The sequence below is a fragment of the Liolophura sinensis genome, chromosome 3 (assembly GCF_032854445.1).
Source record: "Liolophura sinensis isolate JHLJ2023 chromosome 3, CUHK_Ljap_v2, whole genome shotgun sequence".
NCBI lineage: Eukaryota > Metazoa > Mollusca > Polyplacophora > Chitonida > Chitonidae > Liolophura > Liolophura sinensis.
The window spans coordinates 19,606,284-19,627,589 of record NC_088297.1 but is presented as its reverse complement, the minus strand read 5'-3'; the positions used below and the strand labels follow the sequence as shown (position 1 = coordinate 19,627,589).

At 39.5% G+C, this 21,306-nt stretch overlaps 1 protein-coding gene across 6 annotated transcripts in view; it reads left to right on the top strand.

Moving 5' to 3' along the window:
* Positions 1 to 21,306, top strand: part of LOC135463632 (uncharacterized) — a 72,487-nt gene that overhangs the window by 44,944 nt on the left and 6,237 nt on the right. Inside the window, exons 4-5 of one of the 6 annotated variants that reach the window (XR_010443565.1) lie at positions 14,511 to 17,282; positions 17,722 to 20,357. The exons of 2 other annotated variants lie outside the window; for them this stretch is intronic. Coding sequence is in view for 3 of the 4 variants with exons in the window: in XM_064740990.1 (XP_064597060.1) it covers positions 6,380 to 6,882 (503 nt within the window). In the remaining variant the exon portion in view is untranslated. Of the gene's footprint in view, positions 1 to 6,379; positions 8,048 to 11,928; positions 13,952 to 14,510; positions 20,358 to 21,306 lie in introns of those variants that run through there. 3 more of the 6 variants (XM_064740995.1, XM_064740993.1, XM_064740990.1) reach the window with 3 other exon arrangements.

Here is a 21,306-nt window from a genome sequence, read left to right as displayed (position 1 = left end):
TTGTTTTAATTTACACCTCTGTACTGAAGATTTTCATGATATTGGATCTTCACAGTGCGCTCTCATGTATTCAACTTACGCCTTTTATGATTTCTTTTTTTTACTTTGTAGAAATAATTTTAATATGCTTTACGCACACAATTTTTAAAGCTCTTTACCACTCACGAGTAGAGAAGAGTTATATGTTCTTTTTTACTAGACACATGTTAACAGCTCGTCTTGTTGTGAGTGAGTGAGTGAGTAAGTGGATGCTTGGCGTTTAATATCGTGCTTAACAATTTTCAGTCATTTGACGACGAAGGAATCCTTAGAGTACATGTAATGTGCCTCCTTGTTGCAGGACGGATTTCCACCGCTCTTTTATCTAGTGCTGCTTCACTGAGACGCCTTACCGAAGGCAAGTAAGCAGACCCGCCCGAGCCATTATGCTGATACGGGTAAACCAGTCGTTGCACTATCTCCTTCATGCTAAACGTAGTCCTGTTGTGAAACATGCATGTAATTACTGTGCGCAAGATTTTGTGAAGCTACGGAAACGTTTACTTCTGTCTGCTTATAAAGACTTGTCTGTTCTCAAACAGTAAGACATTTCATCTTTAATTCAAATCTAAAACTTAGTGGATTTTTATGCTACTGCTGTGTCTTCCAGCTAGGTGATGCTACTAATTGCGCAAAGCATTTCCAAAGTATTTGACTTTGCATTGGAAACATCGTTTAAATAGTTAAGTATGAAATAAGGTCATAATTTTATATTGTATACATAATATACGTGTTTTTTTGGTACTTACCTTGCCTTGTTTACTATTGTTTCATGGATGTGTCACACAAAAAGTATTCAAGGACTTTACTCTTGGCAATCAGTATATGTGTGTCCACGCACGCTGAATACGTGAAAATAGAATTACTAAAGCATTGCATTTGGCCTCGGTACTTGTTTGTAATATTTAAAAATACATTTAGTATTGTGCATTTAAATGATGGAGATAATAAAATTTTATGTGAAACAGCATTCTTTAGTAGTGCATTGTCGTACTATGTGCGTTGTGGGTGACAGTTAATTCCAGCAGATTTATGGTCAGTAGGACCATTAAAAGTGCCCTTTTAATTTGAAGTCACTGGTGGTGAGATTGAGCACATTTATGTTTAAGGCTACTAGTTAAATTGGTGACAGGCAGGTTTGAGTTGTCATCGGTTAATTTACGTGTAGATATGTCTTTTGACATGTATATCTGTGGAAAGTGTCAAGTACAGATGCGTAATTTTAACAAGTAGTGCATACCAGAATGTATATATAAAGCGTTTCGCTAGCATAAAAGTGGAAATAATTCAGAGCGCGGTAAATATAGCCTATCTCACTAATGCCAGTCGCCCCCGGCATGGCACTGTGGCTTATTACAAACTCTCAAATCTCAGTACCAATCAAAATGGTCGTTTCAACACACAGTGATTAGGAAGAGCCCCAAAATACAGTTAAGCAAGAATTTGATTGAATCAGCAATGGTAGATCTAGTTCTCGGCTAGACAAGGAGAGGCTACATGATCTGACTTTAGGGAGGTGTGAAATGTAACCCTAAATTAGTATTCTGTGGCACCAAAATTTCAGACGTTCTGGTGTTACACAGCAGCTACCTGTTTTACAACTGTATACTTTTGGTAAATAAGCCCACAATACTGTACTAGCTATGATAACAAAATCACGTACTACCACGCATAGCGAGGGGACCCAAAATTACTTTTACATAGTGTATTGCAACCTATCGCATAGTTATTCCCTGTAGGATCTTTCTGTACACTGTCATAAACTTAAGGCTGGCAACCGGGCTGTGTAAGGTGGTACATGGCCTTACGGTGCATGGTACAGCCACATTATAAGGTTGTTTTTAGATTACCCCGCGTTTGCTAATGACATCTGCGGCTTTCATTATATGCGACAGCGAGTGTATATTGAACGATCACTTTTTGATGAAATTGGTAATTCGTTTAATCTGATTCCCCGGAGTTCTTACGAACCACTCTATGAACTAAGCATTTTATTCTATTTTATAGTTTCGTCGATAGGTAGAAAAGGATCTGCATGTAATTAAACAGAATTTTGGAGAAAAAATAATAGTTAGTAGTTGAACGATTTTTAGGTTATATTGGTGTTTTGTTGTCTACAAAACCGATGCCACCAATGCAAATATTCGCTATCGTTTACCCACATTTGGCAATGTTTTCCCAACTTCCTTAAGGAGGACTTTGGATTTTTTTCTTTCTTCCCAGTGTTGGAAACCCGTACGCAGTACAGCAGCGTGCCCAGGGATCTCACGAGGGCGGAGACTGTGCTGGGTAATACAGGAGCCAAGGGTCTATTACCAACCAAGTCCGACTACTTCGGGAAAGAGAGGCGCAGACTTCTGTCTTTAAGTCCGTATTTTAAGGACAAAACCAAAGCTACTATCTCGCTGACCGTCTCTGCCGTGACGACATTCGAAAAGTGGCTGGCCGTTGAACACAGTGAAGAGCAGAGGATGATGGAACATATTCCGCCTGAGGAACTCGACACCTACTTAACCGGCTATTTCAACGCGGCGACGAAGCCTTCCGGAGAAGAGTACAGCTTTTCAACTTTTCGCCTTCTGCACTCTAGACTCGACCTGTATTTGCAGGCAAGGGGCTACGCCTACTCCATCATGAAGTCACAACGCTTCCTCAATAGCCAAATAGCCTTTAAACGGAAGCTCTCTCAGTTAATCAGCTCGGCACATACGTCGTAATATTGCAATGTGGTTATTGCGCAGCATTATCCTTGTGAAGTTAACTATTCTCGAGGTACAGGTACATCCATTATTTCCAATATTTCGCATTATGGGCGTGAAATATATCTCGTTAGATTTGGCCTCATAACTTAGCTTTCATCGAAAGTTACACCCATGGAGGATGTCGTAATAATAAGTTGGAGAATGTCATCATAATGAGTTAAAGGACGTCATCATAATGAGTTGCAGAATGTCGTAATAATAAGTTAGAGGATGTCATCATAATGAGTTAAAGGACATCATAACGAGTTGGAGGATGTCGTGATAATAAGTTGGACGATGTCATCATAATGTGTTGGACGATGTCATCATAATCAGTTGCAGGTCTGATTTTCAAGTGTTTCGTAGAAGGAAGCCGAGAGGGAATATTCTGGAATTGGCTTTAGTGTCAGTAAGAGTGAGCTTGCTATCCCCACACTCAGCAATGTGCCATGGAATACGTCTAGTGCGTCTGTAAAGTCGACTTGATTGGTCAGTTTGCCGACGGTCTGTTGCCATGGGAGCCCCCGATCTAGTTTCTGAAAATTCACGTATCCAGGAGAATGACAGACATAGCGCCTTTCGGGTTACTTGGCTTTCCAGTGCTTCTGTTTATTTGCATTTCAGAGGAACTCCAGAATTAGCTCCTAATGCATCATTTGAAAGTGAGAAACTTGTTTAAGTTTGTGTTATTTTGGTTACTATGGTGACTTTAGTGTCACTCCATATGAATGACCTATCCGCTTTGTCTGGTTATATTTGTATATTGGTATGGACCTTTTATACAGGAGCGATCACGTCTAATACACAGGCGGTGTTCAGCCCATTCCGTGTGTTACATTGCCCTCAGCCGACCTAGTCTGAGACTTTTACAAAGTTGATGGGTTCATTTCATAAATCTTTACTCTCCACGATTATGCAGAGAAGAAAAATTTTGATCCTAAACCAAAACGCAATCACTAGAGCAATTTGTGAGTAGTAACTACGGATGCGCAGGTTTCTTAATTCATTTGTCCACGTGTTGCTTGTCAGGGATGATATAATGATGGCTATGAATGAGACGCACAGTAAACGTAGCCCATCGATACACCTTGTGTTGGGTTGTGGAGTGCAGCTGAAGCTTATCATATCTGCTCCGTCGGCATCCAGTAGCATATTGCAGGGAATTTTGACTATACTGTCAAATCTTGCAAATGCACAAAGAGGGGTATTCCATCGTTGAAGACTTTAGTGTCTTAGGTATTTTGAAATGTTAAGGGTGGTAATTCTCTGCTCTTTTTAAATGAAAAGCAAAATGCCACGAGTGGGATGTTCCAGTGTTGATATCGTGCGTCAATACTATTTAAACCTGCAGTTGGTCGTGGGTTTCACCCTCCCACCATAATGCTGGCCGCTGTCGTATAAATAAAATAGTACGGCGTAAAACACCAATCAAATAAATAAATCCTACTTGTGACCTTAAATTACTTAATTATGGACTTATTCGCTAACATATATTCTACACTTCTGTATTGATGTACTGAGCACAAGTTTTGCGTACCGGTGTACATGTAAACCTATCGACCGGTGTTCAGTCCCTTACCTGCGGTGTTTGATGCTAAGGCAGATGCCATGGATGGTATCTCAAAAAGTACTTGGTGTAAATGTTTTGCTTTCATGTACTCTTTGATAACCTTGCATTTTATTTCATTTCTGCCGTGAAGAATATTACGGAGATGGCTTATTAATGATGATGATCATGACAAATTTGACAAAATAAGTTCCATTTCATTTTATGAGTGGTCAAGGAGTAACTATACTACACATGACCGATTACTGTGCAAATTGTTCACATTAATCCCTAAATCACGCTATTCGTTCATAGAACGCATCAGCTGTGAATTAAGGTTTCTGTTCATGTGTTAATTCTCGTTCACGTACATTGTTAGTCTCTGATATTAATAGTTCTAAGATTAATATGAAAATAAAAGACAGAAAGGGAGTCCAGTATTTCATTTGCATTGTCGAACGTTCACTGTGAGCTACTTCTAACTTCATGTCTCCCACGTTTTGATTTCATTTAGCAGTTATAGTTTGTCACCCATCAGTTCTTGGGAAACTGACTGACCGATTTGCACAGCCGCTTATTGGCTTCCTGCCATTTCGTCCTCAGGCTTGAATCCAGCTCTGGTCGTCATATGACTGAAAAATTGACTTACCGAAGGCAAGTAAACCGCCCGGCCCGGCCCGATACGGGTCAACCAGTCGTTGCACTATCCCCTTCATGCTGAACGTCAAGCGAAGAAGTTACAACTTCCTCTTTTAAAGTATTTGGTGTGACTCGATTGATCTTGGATCTACCGGTCCCGAAGCGGACGCTCTACCAACTGTGCTATCCGGGACGGTTTTTTCTGCCATGTTAAGTAGCCCTGTATTAGTGTTCTTTCTATTCTGCTGAGGAAATGAAGTAGAAAAGCACTTCTAACATTGCTTTAGAGCTTAAACATTCACACGACTGATCGGAATAAAATCTTATATACTTACATGATTATAATTTTGAGTTGTACGCTATTGAGTACTTCAGATTATGCTTGTCGGTATGTGTGGCACGCTAATATTAGGCTGTACGCTATTGGTCAGATTAATTTATGTGAGTCTCTTGGCATGGGCATGCCGTTACTACATGCCAAGTGGTAACATTAAGAGCATTTTTTCGAAAATTGGTATCGTCTTAGTGCGTCTTTTACTGTCACTATTGTCGTTAAAGAGGCTTGTGCTTCAATGCACATTTCAAATTGATCATTCTCATATTATAAAGGTGAAAAATCCTTGTTCCAAGTTAAACATTCATCACATATATAAATAAGTATGATGAACGTTGCAAGAGCCAAAATACTTGTTGGACATAACTTTCTGCCTAGCTACTATTTAAGCATTTACGTAAACACTTAGATTAAAAGTGAGATAAATTCAGAAGACCATCACACTGTCATCGCTGCTCTTTTTTGACCCTCGTTGCTGTATGTTTTTTTGTTATATTACATTGATAAATTTAGCATTGCTGCAGTGGAAAGGTTACTTTCTGATTACCTTTTTAAACTTTTAGAGAATTATAGCCATGGTTACGTTATATGTGTATTTCTTCAACGTTATATATTGTTAATATACTGATAGCTATTGCATTGGTTATCCACTGCTACTGTTTCCGAGTAGAGTACAGTATTTTAAATTTGTGAATGATGCCTCACGGTTATCTTATGAACTAGAGCAAAAGCTACCTTAATTCTTCTAATTTTCGGACAGTTATCAGTAGTTCTGTGACCCCTCGTTATTTTTCCAAGCACCACATATTTCGGACTTACTTTCCGGTCTACATGTTAACACCAGTCGCCTGGAAACGAGACGAAGAATACAACTTTATTTGTCAGGGACGGGTAGTTCAAATATGTCCGATTTCAAGTCTGTTAAACCAGAAAGGTAGCTCAAATCCGAGGAAAGACTAAAAAGCCAGTTAGTGTAATAATCGGTTAGAATTTCCTCAGTGTCCTATCTCTTTTCTAGGCAGAACTGGTAGTAAATTACACAGTTACAGATCTGTTCGTTTTTCTTTCATCTTTTCCCAGCGGTTGGAGGGTTATCATTGCCATCATTGGACACTCAGGGACCCTGGATGAACAGAGAACTTCTTTCACAGAGTACGGGAACAACGACCCAGTTTGGGCACGCGGTAGCGATGACAAACGCCGGCAGACGGGTTGGATTTACGGGGAAAACGCGGTCGTGCGTGTCCCACGCCCGTGCAGTAGCTTCTAGCTTCCATCGATGGTTCTTTGAGCGCTATCCTAGTGACCGGAGGCTGATAGAGAGCCTGCCTCCGGCGGAATTGGACACATTCCTGGCGGAGTACTTTGAGATGGTCCAAAAACCGCGCGGAGGGAATTACACCTTCGATTCGTTTCGCCTTCTTCGGCCGAATCTGGACAACTACTTGCAGTCACAGAACTACCCGTGGAGGATTGTCACATCTAACCTCTTCCCGCTGAGCAAACTGGCATTCGATGAACGGAAGCGCAAGTTAAAAGCTGAATCTACATCCAGCGTAGAAGGCCGAATCGAACAGAACTGAACCAAGACACTAGATAGCCCCATTGCGATTAAACTGGTCCATTCCGAACAGAGCTTTGCCCTTCCGGGTTGATGAGAAAAAGTATTTTTAATCTGATGACCTTGTGATAAATATCTGAGTGCGTCTTCATGAACTGTGTGAAAAAATTATTCCTGTCTGCACAAATCTCGACAGAGTTAACTATCAAAACGCATTTTCATCGGCTAAACTTCGCAGGCTGATTGGAAACGGAAAGTTGTTTAATGTTATGCTTTGATAAGGGGAAATAAGTTTGTCGGATGTCTTATGAGGTTATTGGGGCCATGTCAATTCTTGCTACACGTCTAAGCCAATGCCAAGTTGTACATAATAACACTTTCAAGGGAGTGCTCTCTTGGTTTCGAGCTTTTTCATCACTGTTATAGTGAAAATTAAAGATTATACCGTGGCCGTTGAGAGCATTTTACCCATAAGCTAGGTTGGTTTGTGTTACTTTTCTTGTTTAGCGGTCTTACCGTGTAACGCTGTAAACAAATATTTAACAAGTCAGTAATATTGCATTTTGATTCTTTGACACGCTTCCCGCAAGTTGACCCCATTGTATAACGTCATGAGAGTGGGTGCACTGGACGTTTGACGTAGGCTATCCGATTTAGTGAGAGAAAATAGTGGAGATACGAGTTCTAGAAAAGCTTTCACGTATATCAGTCATTCTTGTATATTGCTTGAGTTGAGATTTAGGTGGATGTTTTTGGTATAATATAATATGGTGGAGTTTATTTGTTAGTGTGATTAAGTTTTAGAATCGATCCCCAGTTTTTGTGATAATCAACATTTGGTCTACACTGTATTTGAATGTAGTTTACCCGTCTATTCTTTTGTCTTCATATCCCAGCAGTATGGTCGGGGGAAACCAAGGCTAACTATTAACATTTCATCATTTTGACTGGAATTAGTGTTGCTTGGTACATACATGTCTCCCTGTTGCAACACTAACCTTTCTGTTCAGACAGTTTGGTGTATTTTATGTGTAAGCCATATAAAAAAGCAAATCCTCCCATTGAGTATTATTTCTGTTCGATAACAATGTGGTTCTTTAATTCTAAATACATTTCATACATAACACAGTTTTCATGTAGTCTGTTCGTTTATTTGTCTATTTATATATTGAGTTCCACGTAGAAAAAGTTCAAGCGGATTCTAAACTGTCGGAATTGTTTTTCTAATTCCCAGTTGGAGGAATTGCAGCTGAGATAGACTACGGAATGGCCAGTCAAATTCCACAAGACCCGTTGAGCAACACCACTCAGCGCATTTCAGCGCACAGATACCTTCCCTATCGGTTTCGAAAGGATCGCGTCGTGAACATTCACATGAAAGCCAAGTCTACAGTGAGGAACATAGCCGCGGCTGTGGGGACGTTTGAACGTTGGCTGGGATACACCAGTGCCCACAAGGACCAGAGAAACGTGGAGGCAATACCGCCGGAGCAGCTGGATGGGTATCTGGTGGACTTTTTTGAAACCGTGACGAAACCTTCGGGAGAGGATTACAACGTGGAATCGTTTCGTCTTCTGAGGTCAAATCTGGAATCGTTTCTCCGGGACTACAGCTATCCTTACTCCATCGTTAAATGTCCAGTTTTCCTGCGAAGCCAAATTGCCTACAGACTGCGGAAGGACAGTCTGTCAAATGCGGTGACGGCAACCTAGCTCTGCGTCAGCAGTAACCAGCTGAGTTCAGTATGCCTATTGTTATAGAAGAAACCTTATTTCACGCACCTTATCCCTTGATCTACAGGGACTGCTTTCCCACTGATGTGGTATGGTGATAAAAGTTGGATAGTAGAATTTCAGAAAAAATATATATACAGTCACGGAAAAAATTATTAGACCACTCATATTTTCTTTGGTTTCTTGTTCATTTTAATGCCTGGCAACCCTAAAGGTGTATTAACCGAAGATTACAATGAATACGACAAAAATCCAGCTGATTCCATAATACTTTGTCGTATTTGATATGCTTTAAGTTCAGTTGTATTCCTAGGGTGTATGCGAAGCAATTTCATGCTTTCCATTTACATGCAGACTTACATAAAGAGTGGTTTCCTGTTTACATGTAGGCTTACATAAATAGGGGTCTCTTGTTTATATATTAAGACGCAGCACAACTCGGTAGTTGTCAGCTCTCATAATGCCTAAAACGAAAGAATTATGTGGAACCAGAAAGGCAGCCATCTTGGCACAGCTGGATACTGGATTGAGCGAGCGACAAGTGGCCAAAAAACTGAAGATCTCTAAGACAGCAGTTCATTACAGCAAGAAAAAGAAAGCCGAACATGGTACTACAAAACTGCTAGCTGGTCGAGCCAGGAAACGTCTTTCTACCCCACGAGATGACCGAGCACTCATCCGGTCCTGTATCAAGAATTGTCGTCAGACCTCCAGAGACCTTAGAAATGAGTGGGCATTGTCAACAAATCTGACTTGTTCAGCAAGAACAGTTCGAAACCGACTTCTTGAAGCTGGTCTAAAGTCGCACAGGGCACGGAAGAAGCCCTTCATCAACGAGAGGCAGCGGAAGGCCCGCTTGCGTTTTGCGAGGGATCACAAGAGTTGGACTGTTGATGATTGGGCTAAAGTTCTCTTCAGTGATGAATCCAATTTTGAGTTGATGCCTACTCCAGCCAACTTACTGGTTAGGAGGAAGCCTGGGGAAGCCTACAAACCAGACTGCCTTGCTCCTACTGTAAAGCATGGGGGTGGATCAGTGATGATCTGGGGTTGTTTCAGTATGGGTGGAACAGGACAGATGCAGTTGTGTGAAGGGAGAATGAACCAAGTCACATACAGAGCTACTCTTGAAAACAGTCTTCTTCCATCAGCTGCTAAACTCTTTCCTGGGTCGAATGACTGGATTTTCCAACAAGACAATGCCCCTTGCCACACGGCAAGGTCAGTTAAAACCTGGATAGAGAACCGGAACATTCGAACCATGAATTGGCCTGCTCAGTCACCTGATCTGAATCCAATTGAAAACCTGTGGAATATTATCAAATTCAAAATGGAGAACCACTAGCCCAAAAACAAAGCAAATTTGTTCGAATTTTTGCAACAGGAATGGGCTGCTGTGACCGCAGGGCAATGTAACAAACTGGTGGAGAGCATGCCAAGGTGCATGGCTGCAGTCATCAGAAACAATGGGCATGCAATCAAGTACTAACTCCCGTGTGAGACTGAGAGTCATGTGACTACGTGACTAGGAGACAGGAGAAAAAATGAAATGCCAAAATGTTTTTGAGAATACAGTTGCTACATCTACAGATGTATGAACTTAAGTGATTTTGGTCATTGTCAAGAAAGTCATAGAGAACTGATAGATATCACCTCTTAAATAAAACCCTTACGAACTATTTCTGTTTTCATCACTTTCTTTGCCCAAACAAATGTTCCTTCAGTTGTGCAAGGTTTTAAAATGAACAAGAAATGGGAGAAAGCAAGGGTGGTCTAATAATTTTTTCCATGACTGTATATGTGTAATACGGTACACGTAGTAATGTTGTATGGAGCCAAGAGAGGAACAGGGTATTTACTAAACAGGATACACTAAATTCCAAGCCTTTTTTTCCTCCCCAGATATATGGTGTTAGTTGTTTAAACATTTTGTTACGCTGATAATCGACAATGTCTTGGATAATCTCCGTTCTTGTGGCGAGGACGTCATGCACGTGTCCAAAAAAAATCTCAAGAGACTATCTGTTGAGATGTTGGTTGGTGTTATCATAATTGGTGATATCCGAAGTACATATCATGATTGCTGACGAGTCCTATGTAGCCGTTTAGGCTCCTGATGTACCAAGCTAATAAGTTTATGTTATATTCCAAACACATTGCTCAAGATTACCCCTTGTTAGTTCGCCTTACTAAATAAGCCGCTGGATAGTGTGATGCTCTTTCTTGCTAATGATACGTGTTTGTCAAATGGTTTACATTGAATCTTCTCATTTTGCCTCTTACATGTTGCAAATCTACGCAGCTGCGAAAATAATCTTTTTTTTTTATCTTAAGTTTGCATTGTGCATTTGAGTTTATATATGGCCTGACGGCGACGGTGTTCTGAATGTCACACTTGGTGAATAGGTATTGATCTTCTGGATTGTGATCTTTTTGGTGGTGATCTTTTTGGTGGTGATCTGCAGGATAATGATCTTCTGGGTGGTGATCTTGAGGTTAACAATAACATTCTACTCCAGTACTTCTGATATCTTTATCATTTATCGTTGTATTTTGCATACTGGCCTTTAGTTCTGTCTTTCTCAAATATTTCTGGTACTTTTGAACACTGTTTTTTAATCGTTTGTATTAGTCATAATAAATCAAAGGATATTACATTTTTACAGCAAGAAAGAAGCGTTAAGGTTTTCATTTTCAGTAAATAAGGGGATTACAGGTCAAGCGGATGACTAAGGAGTGTGTTGTGTGCTGGTCACATTTCAAAGCATCTCAACATCTCCCAGCATTGCTCATCAACCTTTAAAGCATGCTGTACCGGAGGCCAATGGGCTGAACGTTGATATCTAAACCTAACCCTTCAACCCAAACAGATTTTCTTGCACCAGGTCAGAGCTCTCTTACGTTAACACTCGTGACACCCATTGAAATATCTACATAACCTTCGGCACATGCCAACTCTGTTAATTTCATGGCGGGCTTGCACATAGAGATTGTAGCTACAGCAATTGAGTATAATTGTAAAAGTAGTATTAACTAGCAGTATACCCATTCCAAGTATTTGTAAAGTTAATTTTGGGGCGATTGTAAATATTTTACAACTGGGCCGACCCGATTGTAATTTCTGATTGTAGGTTACAACTGTTGGAACTTAAAATATCTTCGTGTATCGCATAGAGTCTTAGTGAACGGCTTTCTGTCTGCCTATCGCACTATTCATTAGATCACTGAAGGTTTACTTTTGCTTTGTCTCAGCTTGTATTGTTCCAGGCGCTAAAATGAATGCATCAAGGGCACCGAGGTACTTATTGTATAATTGCTTTTGTTTGCCATGCAGAGAGCGATCCTACATTTAGACGGTCAGGGATGAGTGGTTTCGGAACTTTCGGAGGAGACGAACATTATCCGAAGGAACTGGACTTGCCAAACGCCCGGAAACGTATGGAGAACCTACGGGGGACCATGCCCGTGGCGAGCATGCGATCCGTGGTGTCAGCCGTGGGATGTTTCGAGCGTTGGTTTTGGACGCAGAATGCACAGGACAACAGGCAGATCTTTGAAATCCCTCCTGAGGAATTGGACGGGCACCTGGCGAACTATTTCATCGTATTCAGGAACACCAGTAACCTATGCACACCGTCGTCCCTGCTGTCCATGCGATCTCGATTGGCGCGTTATTTAAAGGAAAAGAGCTATCCAATTTCAATCCTTAACACCACCAAGTTCAGAGCAAGTCAGAAGGCGTTCAAAGACAGAATGGCACAACTGAAGGACACGCCTGAAAATTCTAGCTTCGACTGAAAACGCCTAATATTAAGTAGGCGATATGGGACAAAATTTATGCGAATTAACACCAGGCTACGATCTAGGAAATAGCTGTCCCATCTGAAAAACGAAAAGCTGAGTTGGAAAATATTCAAAATGGAAACAGCACATTTGAACTGAATTTCTAATGGCTGTGGTTAAGGTCCTGGCTTATCGTGAAGCCCAAAACCCTTTTTGCACGAGCGAAATAATGCAATCAAGGCGTAGTTTGCTTGTGTTCATCTATAAACGTAGACATGGCGTAAAATTCTTTGATGATCTAATCTACTGTGGAAAACGGCAAAAAGTTGTGGAGGTTATGTTTGAAGCAAAGATGAGAAGTACATTGATTTATTTTTGACAAAAGTATAATTGGGACCATAATATTAATAGACGATAATTATGTTTATCATTTATTCCTCAAGCTTCGGAGAGGCTGTCAAGAAGGGAACTTAAACGCTGTTTTCTTCTGTATAGATAGATTATAGGTGAAACTGACTCAAACGTAATTCAGACGGGTATGCCATGATATATATCTCATTCTCTGCAAACATTTATGAATGGCATCCCATTTGTGATGCCTTTTTTGGGCAAATCGACACCAGAAGTTGTCTCATTTATCTAGAGCTGAACTAATCTCTATACTTATTTGAGAACTATACTTTGATTTGTTCGATGGACTTGCTGTAATATATATCTTATTCGCTGCAAACATTCATGCATGGCATCCTATTCTTGACGCCTTTTTTTGGCAAGTCAACACAAGAAATTGTCTCCATTCTCTAGATTTCTGGGTTAATCTCTTCTTATTATGTTACTATACATGCGTCTGTATATATACCTCAGGAAGCGTGTAGAATATGACTGCGGTAATAGCTTTATTTCCATAAATGTTCAGTTGTCTTCAAAATAATTGTTTCAACATATACCTCATGAATGTAATTAATTGCCTTACTTCACCTCATATTTTGCTATCACTGCATTTGATATGTATCTTGCGTGTGTTTATGGAGCGTGGTAGCCAGTACATTCTTGAATATCTATCATTTAGTTTGAAAATGTATTTGTTAAAGACGTTTATTTTATTAATACTGGTATTGCGAAGCCTTATATTTTGATTTCATCTTTTGCTACTTGCATGCGCACGTCGGTGTTCAGGTTTTTTTTTTTTTTTTCACTCTTTATGGATAAATCTAAGCCTTGTCCGACATTCGTATACCATTCGTTGATCATGAAGAGGTTGATGTTTTGATGGTGTAACAGTACTTAATTTCTTCTCGAAGCGATCTTATTGTGGACGTAGCCAACACTCCCAGTGTGGTTAAGACAGTGTTCAGCTGTGTTACTTTCAAAATACATATGTAACCCCTTCCACTAATAAAACAAACAGTAGATTTACGGAGAGTTAGTACTAAGTATTAAAATTCTTGAAAATTACCTTTGTTATATTTATCTGTGGTAAAAGTACGAAGTGTATCAGAAATTCTTCGCGTAGTGTTAGAAATGTTTTTGGGTGATTTTTTCTTGAAAAGTTATGGTTAAAAAATTCTGAATGTTTTTACTAAGAAAATCAACATTGACGAATTGCCGTGGTTAATAGTGGGGGGGGGGGGGGGGGGAGTTCTTAGCGAATTCGTCATGACTCAAATCAAGGCCACAGGGCACAGATCTTTTTCATTCAGAATTATCTAAAATTCGTTTATTTATTTGGTAAGTGTTTTGCGCCTTACTCAAGAATATTTCACTTATACGACGGCGGCCAGCAGGATGGTGAGACGAAACCCACGACCATTCGCAGGTTGCTGGAAGACCTTCCCACGTACAGCCGGACAGGAAGCCTGCGTGAGCTGGACTTGAACTTCTAGCCACCGCATTGGTGACAGGCTCCTGGGTCATTACTCTGCGCTAGTGCGCTAACCAATTGAGCCACTTAGGCCCCCTTAAAATTTCTAAAATATCTCCAACAGAAATACGTTTGCTGCTGTTCATTCAAACTGTTCAAAGTTGACTTCGTGAATGCGTTTCAGAATCATGCACGAAGGCCCGTTTACCCTCAACCTGCTCGGCATTACCAAACAGTGTAACAGTCTTGCTTTTTTTTCTCTTTGATCTCAGAGACGACCAGTGTTTTTGGACTCATGCCCTCAAGGAGTCACGTGAAGTCACGTCTCGAACAGTCTTCGCCGGATGAGTCTAAACTGCTCGCCGTGCCCGGAATGACGAAGGCTCGCTCCAAGTCCACAATAAGTAACATCTTATCTACTGTCCGACTTTTTGAAAACTGGCTTAGGAAGCATTCGGATTACAAGGAAACTCGGAGATTGGAGACTTTACCACCAGCTGAGTTGGATACCTATCTGGCCAGCTTCTTTAGCACTGTGACGAAACCGGCTGGTTGCGACTACACGCCGGACTCCTTCCGTCTCCTGCGGTCTAAACTGGACAACTATTTGCGCTATCACGGCTACCGTTGGTCAGTGGTGACCAGTTCTGAGTTCAGGAACAGCCAGTTTGCCTTTCGACGGAGAAAGTCCGAACTGATAAGCAAACTCAAGTAAAGAACTTATGAAACTCGTATTGGGTTCGTGACTTACTAACCAGGACCCAGTTGTTCGAAAGTGTATACGCCAATACTGAAACTTTAGCCAAACTCAGCAGCCAGTGCACTTTCCTAAAGTTAAAATGTAATTGCAGCAGCTTTAGTTAATGTTTAACATGATGGTACACATTTTTTTAGGGCAAGTAGCAAATTGAAGAAGTTTGTGAAAGTTGAATCTGGTATTAAGTAAACCAGTTTTGAACAACCGAGCTCAGACTGATACGTCTACGCCTGTGTTATTATGTATTATTACAGAGAAAGGAGATCTTAGAAGAAAAATCAAAGAAACTTTGGGTTACATGGTATATTTGAGATATTGGCTTACTGAGGATGTGAAGTTGTGTGCATTATAAGGTATATACATTTAGTATTCTATATGCATTGGTTTTTCTGTAGTGATATATGGTGTGAAAGCATGATTGAGGTATAAAACTGGGCACAATCTGTTGTTACTAACCAGATACTAGTGCAAACAAAGGGAAATAACCTGGTCAGCAGACACCCGTGACGTCGGCAAAAGGATGCGGGAATATACACGCCCCAAACGTGAAAGTCGCTGTTCAGTGAAAGGCGGGTTTATTTTTTATCTGACAGGGGATAGCAAGTGTTATCTGTTGTGGTGACTTTTGACTAACTCATTGCACCTTTCGAGTTTTAATAATTCTATTTTTTGACGTAGTGATAGGTGTGTTGGAAATATAAAAGGGTTTGCCCGGAGAAGGAGAGCAGTACTTAATATACACCCGTCGTATCCTCTGTTCTGTGTTGGAACACTGATCGGAAAAAGGAAAATACACTCGATTAAGGACAAAGTACGAGTACAGTTGGCATCATCAGGGCTTAAATTTTAACGGGAATCCGGGTATCTGATTCTAGCCATGACTCCCGTAAACTAAATTTACGAGAAACTCCTTGTATTCCCGTAAGAATGTCAAGAATTTCAAAATGACCAAATTTCCAGTTCATAACTATGCGCCTTTCAACAAATAGACGTACGACCGTGAACATCGCCATGGTGCGTGTATTGTTCGACTTTTTTACGTGTTGTTTTGAGTGGGCATTGTTGTTATTCACTAAGATAACTTTCAAAACCTACAAACATTGGGACATCTATACTGATGTAGAGAGATCAAAATAAATTGTGAACTAGTCAGAATTTTGAAATGAATCACCGAACTACATTGCAATTAAATTCTTATGGATTTATCATAAACTAACTGACAAAAAATGAAATATAATTATACTGAAGTCACCCGGAATCCCCAAAACTGCTTAGCTTTATATACCACATATTAAAACTTTCACTTTGAGTAACTGCATACTTTGTGATACTATATTTGACCTAGATTCTGGTGCATTTCCGCAAAGGAAACCTACGTGAATCCATTTATATTCTGGTTAAGAATTTCGAAAATAAAGGCCTGTTCATTCTGCTTTGAAGTACTGATTGGGCACTTGAGAATATCTCACATTTAACGCCATGTAAGAGTACCGTAGATGGTGTATACTTCATGTCAATTTGTTTACAAAGACGATGTTCCAGATAGGCAATAACAGGATATGTTTGGAAAGAATTATGTAGCAAATGCAACATAGGTTGACTAAAGAGTGACATTGAAGCTACATTGCCCAGAGCGTGTCTGTGACCTTGAAACACTTGGAATAGCGCCCCAACTTAAATTCCAAGTGATATCCATGTATAATGTCGTCATTTTTTTCTGTTGGCACCAGTGACATACCTCTGAAGATGAATTACTGGGATCCAACACAGCCCAAAGCATCCAGTTGTCAGCCGACAGCCAGCAGCAGATACTAATCTCCATTGACGACTCTCCTGCCGCACGAAGTCTCTCCACCAAATCTCCGAAGAATGTGAATCTGGTAAACGCTTATGGAAAGCCGAGATCCAAGTCTACCGTCGACCACATCATCTCTGCAGTGAAGACGTTCCAAACCTGGCTGTGGAAACAGGCCGATTTTGCCGAGAAAAGAAAAATAGAGGACATTCCTCCTGGTGAACTGGACATCTACCTCGAGATGTTCTTTGCTACCATCAAAAAACCATCTGGTGACGATTACAGTGCCGATTCCTTCCGACTGCTCAGGTCCAAACTGGATAACTATCTTCAGAGTAACAATTATCCGACCTCATTATTGATCAGTAATGTTTTCACCCGGAGCAACCTTGCCTTCAAAGCCCGGAAAAGTCAGCTAATCAACAAGTCTAAAGCGAAAATGTTTGGTGAACAGTGAATTCAGCATATTGGGGCGATTTGTTTCTGTCATAAGTAAGAAGCAGGTCAAATGGATTTTGGTAAAGACCTTACGTGTAACCAACCAATACTGGGCTTTTTTAAAAATCATATCTGCCGTCTTATAAACAGTTGGGATCAGAGTGAAGACAAAAAGATTATTCTTCAATTAAAACAGTGTCTCCACTAACTAACAAAAAAACCCTTTGAATGTTTTATTTGACTAAAATAGGCAGCGGAAGAAACGGGGGCGCTTAAGTGAAAATATACAGAATTGTCTTGTTTGTTTGGTTTATACTTTGGTTGACTTTGGCTATCTTGGTTGGAGAAGTCTATGAAAACCACGATCAGTCTAGGTGTAGTACAGAATAACAGTAAACCATTTCCCTTTGAAACGTCATAAAAATACGAGATTAGATATCGGACTTATTTTTATCCCCATTAACATGGTACGATTCGCCATTGTAATTTGCAGAAATAAACAGTCGTGGCGTGTGAAGATGACAAGACGTAAGTTGCTTATCACCTTTCACCTGCTTCAAACAGGTGAAAATACAGATCGTTTCACTGATTCACTTGCGGTTAAAGTTCATTCAATATCGATACATTCTAAGAAGCCTTTGTAATGCTATTGAGCATCATTTTCCTGTCCCCTGGTATCCCTGTGTGTGTGTATGTATAGATTATCATATATGCTACTAGTTCAGTATAAGATGTAAGGAGGAAATATTTCAGCGTAATAGTCAAGGTATCATATGGAGACAAAGAGATATTTTATGACATGTCTTCTCGCCATGGGGATGCGGTAATTAAAGGCAAATTCCACTTAATCATATCGGAGAATTTAAAACTTCATTGTATTGTAAAGAAAAATGTGTGCTCACCTATCTGTATACTGAAGGGACTGGTTGCAAAGAAACATTATGAAGACAGTAAACAAAGGATGGTATAATTAATTTTCTTATCTTTGTGTTTCATGTTACGTTTATAATATTTTGTGTTATTATGTTACTAAAGTTTGAATATTGCTGTTAGTAATATTTTATTCTAAAAAGCCGTCTTTGTAGAGCAGGAAAGCGGTTCAGATGTTTGTTTCGAGTTATCTTCTCCAGGTTTGTTTTACCTTTACATGTCACAGTAAAGTTTGTATAGAATATGAACATTTTGTGCTATCTATCACTATTGTCTTTTACAAACATATCATTTGTCGTTTTTCATTTTATGTGTCATTTTTAAGAACGATAGGGATTTTATTAGTTTTGGAATATCTTTGTTTTTCCTGACATGTTCAATGTCCATGAGAAAGTGTAACATTTTGCGGCAGTCCATCGTGCACAAGGCATCAAAAATGACAAGCCAGTCGAGGTGTTTTCTATTTCTTACAATCGATATTACATTATAGTATCTGTTTAGGTCATAAGTCCATGCGAGCGACGTGATTCAGGGCTTTAAACCTTCCATTAATTGACCTTTTTCTTTTTCCTTTACCTTAAACCACATAGAAACAGAAAGAGTTGCTGGCTATATACGCCTTGTGGGCAGACATCTCTGTTAACGGAGCAATGCTATGGACGGGAAACGGACTGTTACGCTCTACAGCGAGGCATAGTCTTCTCTCTGTTCTTGCAGTCAGTGAATTTCTGTCGTGGTATGCTCTCGAATTAATACTTTAAGAATCCAAACGTTTATGAACATTCACTTGTTCGACTCTGTAAAACAAGGATGAAAACAGGAACTTTATTTATTCTGATTGTTTAAAATCATCTCTTAGGTTATATTACCTGTGAAAACAGTTCCGTTATCGTCAGACGCAAAAGTTGTTGCTTAATTCACTTCTATCTGTTTAACTGAATTAAATATTAAGGTATAAATAAACATGGTTTCTGAAAGGTCTTTTCAGACATTTTGTTAAACGTATTTTACCTGACTCCTACCTCCACAACGAACATTTACAAAGACCCAGGAGCACGGTTCTGTAGCATTTTATTTTGGTTTTAATTCAGCTTGCTTTGTCTACAATCTGTTCCCTCACATCTCGAAATCCGATATTCTACTCGTGTTTTAGATAAAAAACATTTAAATAAATCCAGAGTGAATGATAAGGTTTTCTTTTTTTTTTTTACTAACTGTCATGTAGAAAAAATATTCCATGTCTCGTCTGGAATATATACATGTACATAAGATGGCGTCACCCAGCTGGAATCAACTGTCAAGCATAAGGTTAACGATATAGCTCATTTTTATGCAGTGTATTTCGCAGTGTTTCTATGTTTCTACGTTTTTTGCAGGTTTTATGATGGAAAAAAGATTATCAGCCTGTGATGTTTCGCGTTTGATTGTATTAATTTATTTCATTGGTGTTAATTTGCCTTTTTATTTATTAGATTCCTGTTAACATTGTAATCATGAATATTTTTGCGACGGCAAACTTTCTACCATCCGCAGGTTGCTGGACTCTCAGCGAGAGTCTTCATTGTATTGTAAAGAAAAATGTGTGCTCACCTATCTGTATACTGAAGGGACTGGTTGCAAAGAAACATTATGAAGACAGTAAACAAAGGATGGTATAATTAATTTTCTTATCTTTGTGTTTCATGTTACGTTTATAATATTTTGTGTTATTATGTTACTAAAGTTTGAATATTGCTGTTAGTAATATTTTATTCTAAAAAGCCGTCTTTGTAGAGCAGGAAAGCGGTTCAAATGTTTGTTTCGAGTTATGTTCTCTAGGTTTGTTTTACCTTTACATGTCACAATAAAGTTTGTATAAAATTTGAAAGTTTTGTGCTATCTGTCACGTATTGTCTTTTACAAACATATCTTTTGTCGTTTTTCATTTTATGTGTCATTTTTAAGAACGATAGGGATTTTATTAGTTTTGGAATATCTTTGTTTTTCCTGACATTTTCGATGTCCATTAAAAAGTGTAACATTTTGCGGCAGTCCATCGTGCACAAGGCATCAAAAATGACAAGCTAGTCGAGGTGTTTTCTATTTCTTACAATCGATATTACATTATAGTATCTGTTTAGGTTATAAGTCCATGCGAGCGACGTGATTCAGGGTTTTAAACCTTCCATTAATTGTCCTTTTTCTTTTTCCTTTACCTTAAACCACATAGAAACAGAAAGTGTTACTCGCTATATACGCCTTGTGGGCAGACATCTCTGTTAACGGAGCAATGCTATGGACGGGAAACGGACTGTTACGCTCTACAGCGAGGCATAGTCTTCTTTCCGTTCTTGCAGTCAGTGAATTTCTGTCGTGGTATGCTCTTGAATTAATACTTTAAGAAACCAAACGTTTATGAACATTCACTTGTTCGACTCTGTAAAACAAGGATGAAAACAGGAACTTTATTTATTCTGATTGTTTAAAATCATCTCTTAGGTTATATGACCTGTGAAAACAGAACCTCCAGTTGAGATTGCTTGAATCCCAGGTTAACAAGATTTCAGTGCAAATGGCTACGAGTAAAAAAAAACGTGTTTGTATGCCCGAATCTTTGATCTGTCTGTGAAGCCAGGTTATTAACTTCCAAGAGACGGATAATTGGTGTGGACAATGATCATTTTAAAGGCGATCATCTTCATAGTTTTATGTTTTATTTTGCATGAATGTTTGTCGTTGATGGTAAAACACAACGAGTCAAATTTAGTTCTAGGCGAAGCGTATATAAGGTATAATGGGGGAATGTAGAATGCTCTTTCTGGTGTTCTTGCGGAAACCAACAGTTCTGGAAAATACCTGCTAAAATATGGACAGCACGTTTACTGCCAACGGGTGTTTAGTTTTACACTACATGAGGACATGATGGTTAAACAATACATACCAGAGTGCCCGGTTTCCTCAACCATAATGTTTGCCGCCGTCGTATAAGAGAAATATTCTTGAGTACGGCGTAAAACACCAATCAAGTAAATAAATAACCACAGTACATGTTTGCTGTTTAACTGCCTTAACACTGGGTACTGAAACGGTGTGTAACAAGATCTAGTTGAGAAATAAATATTACTTTTACTTCATCTGCGACCATATGCAGATTAAAGCCGATGAACCC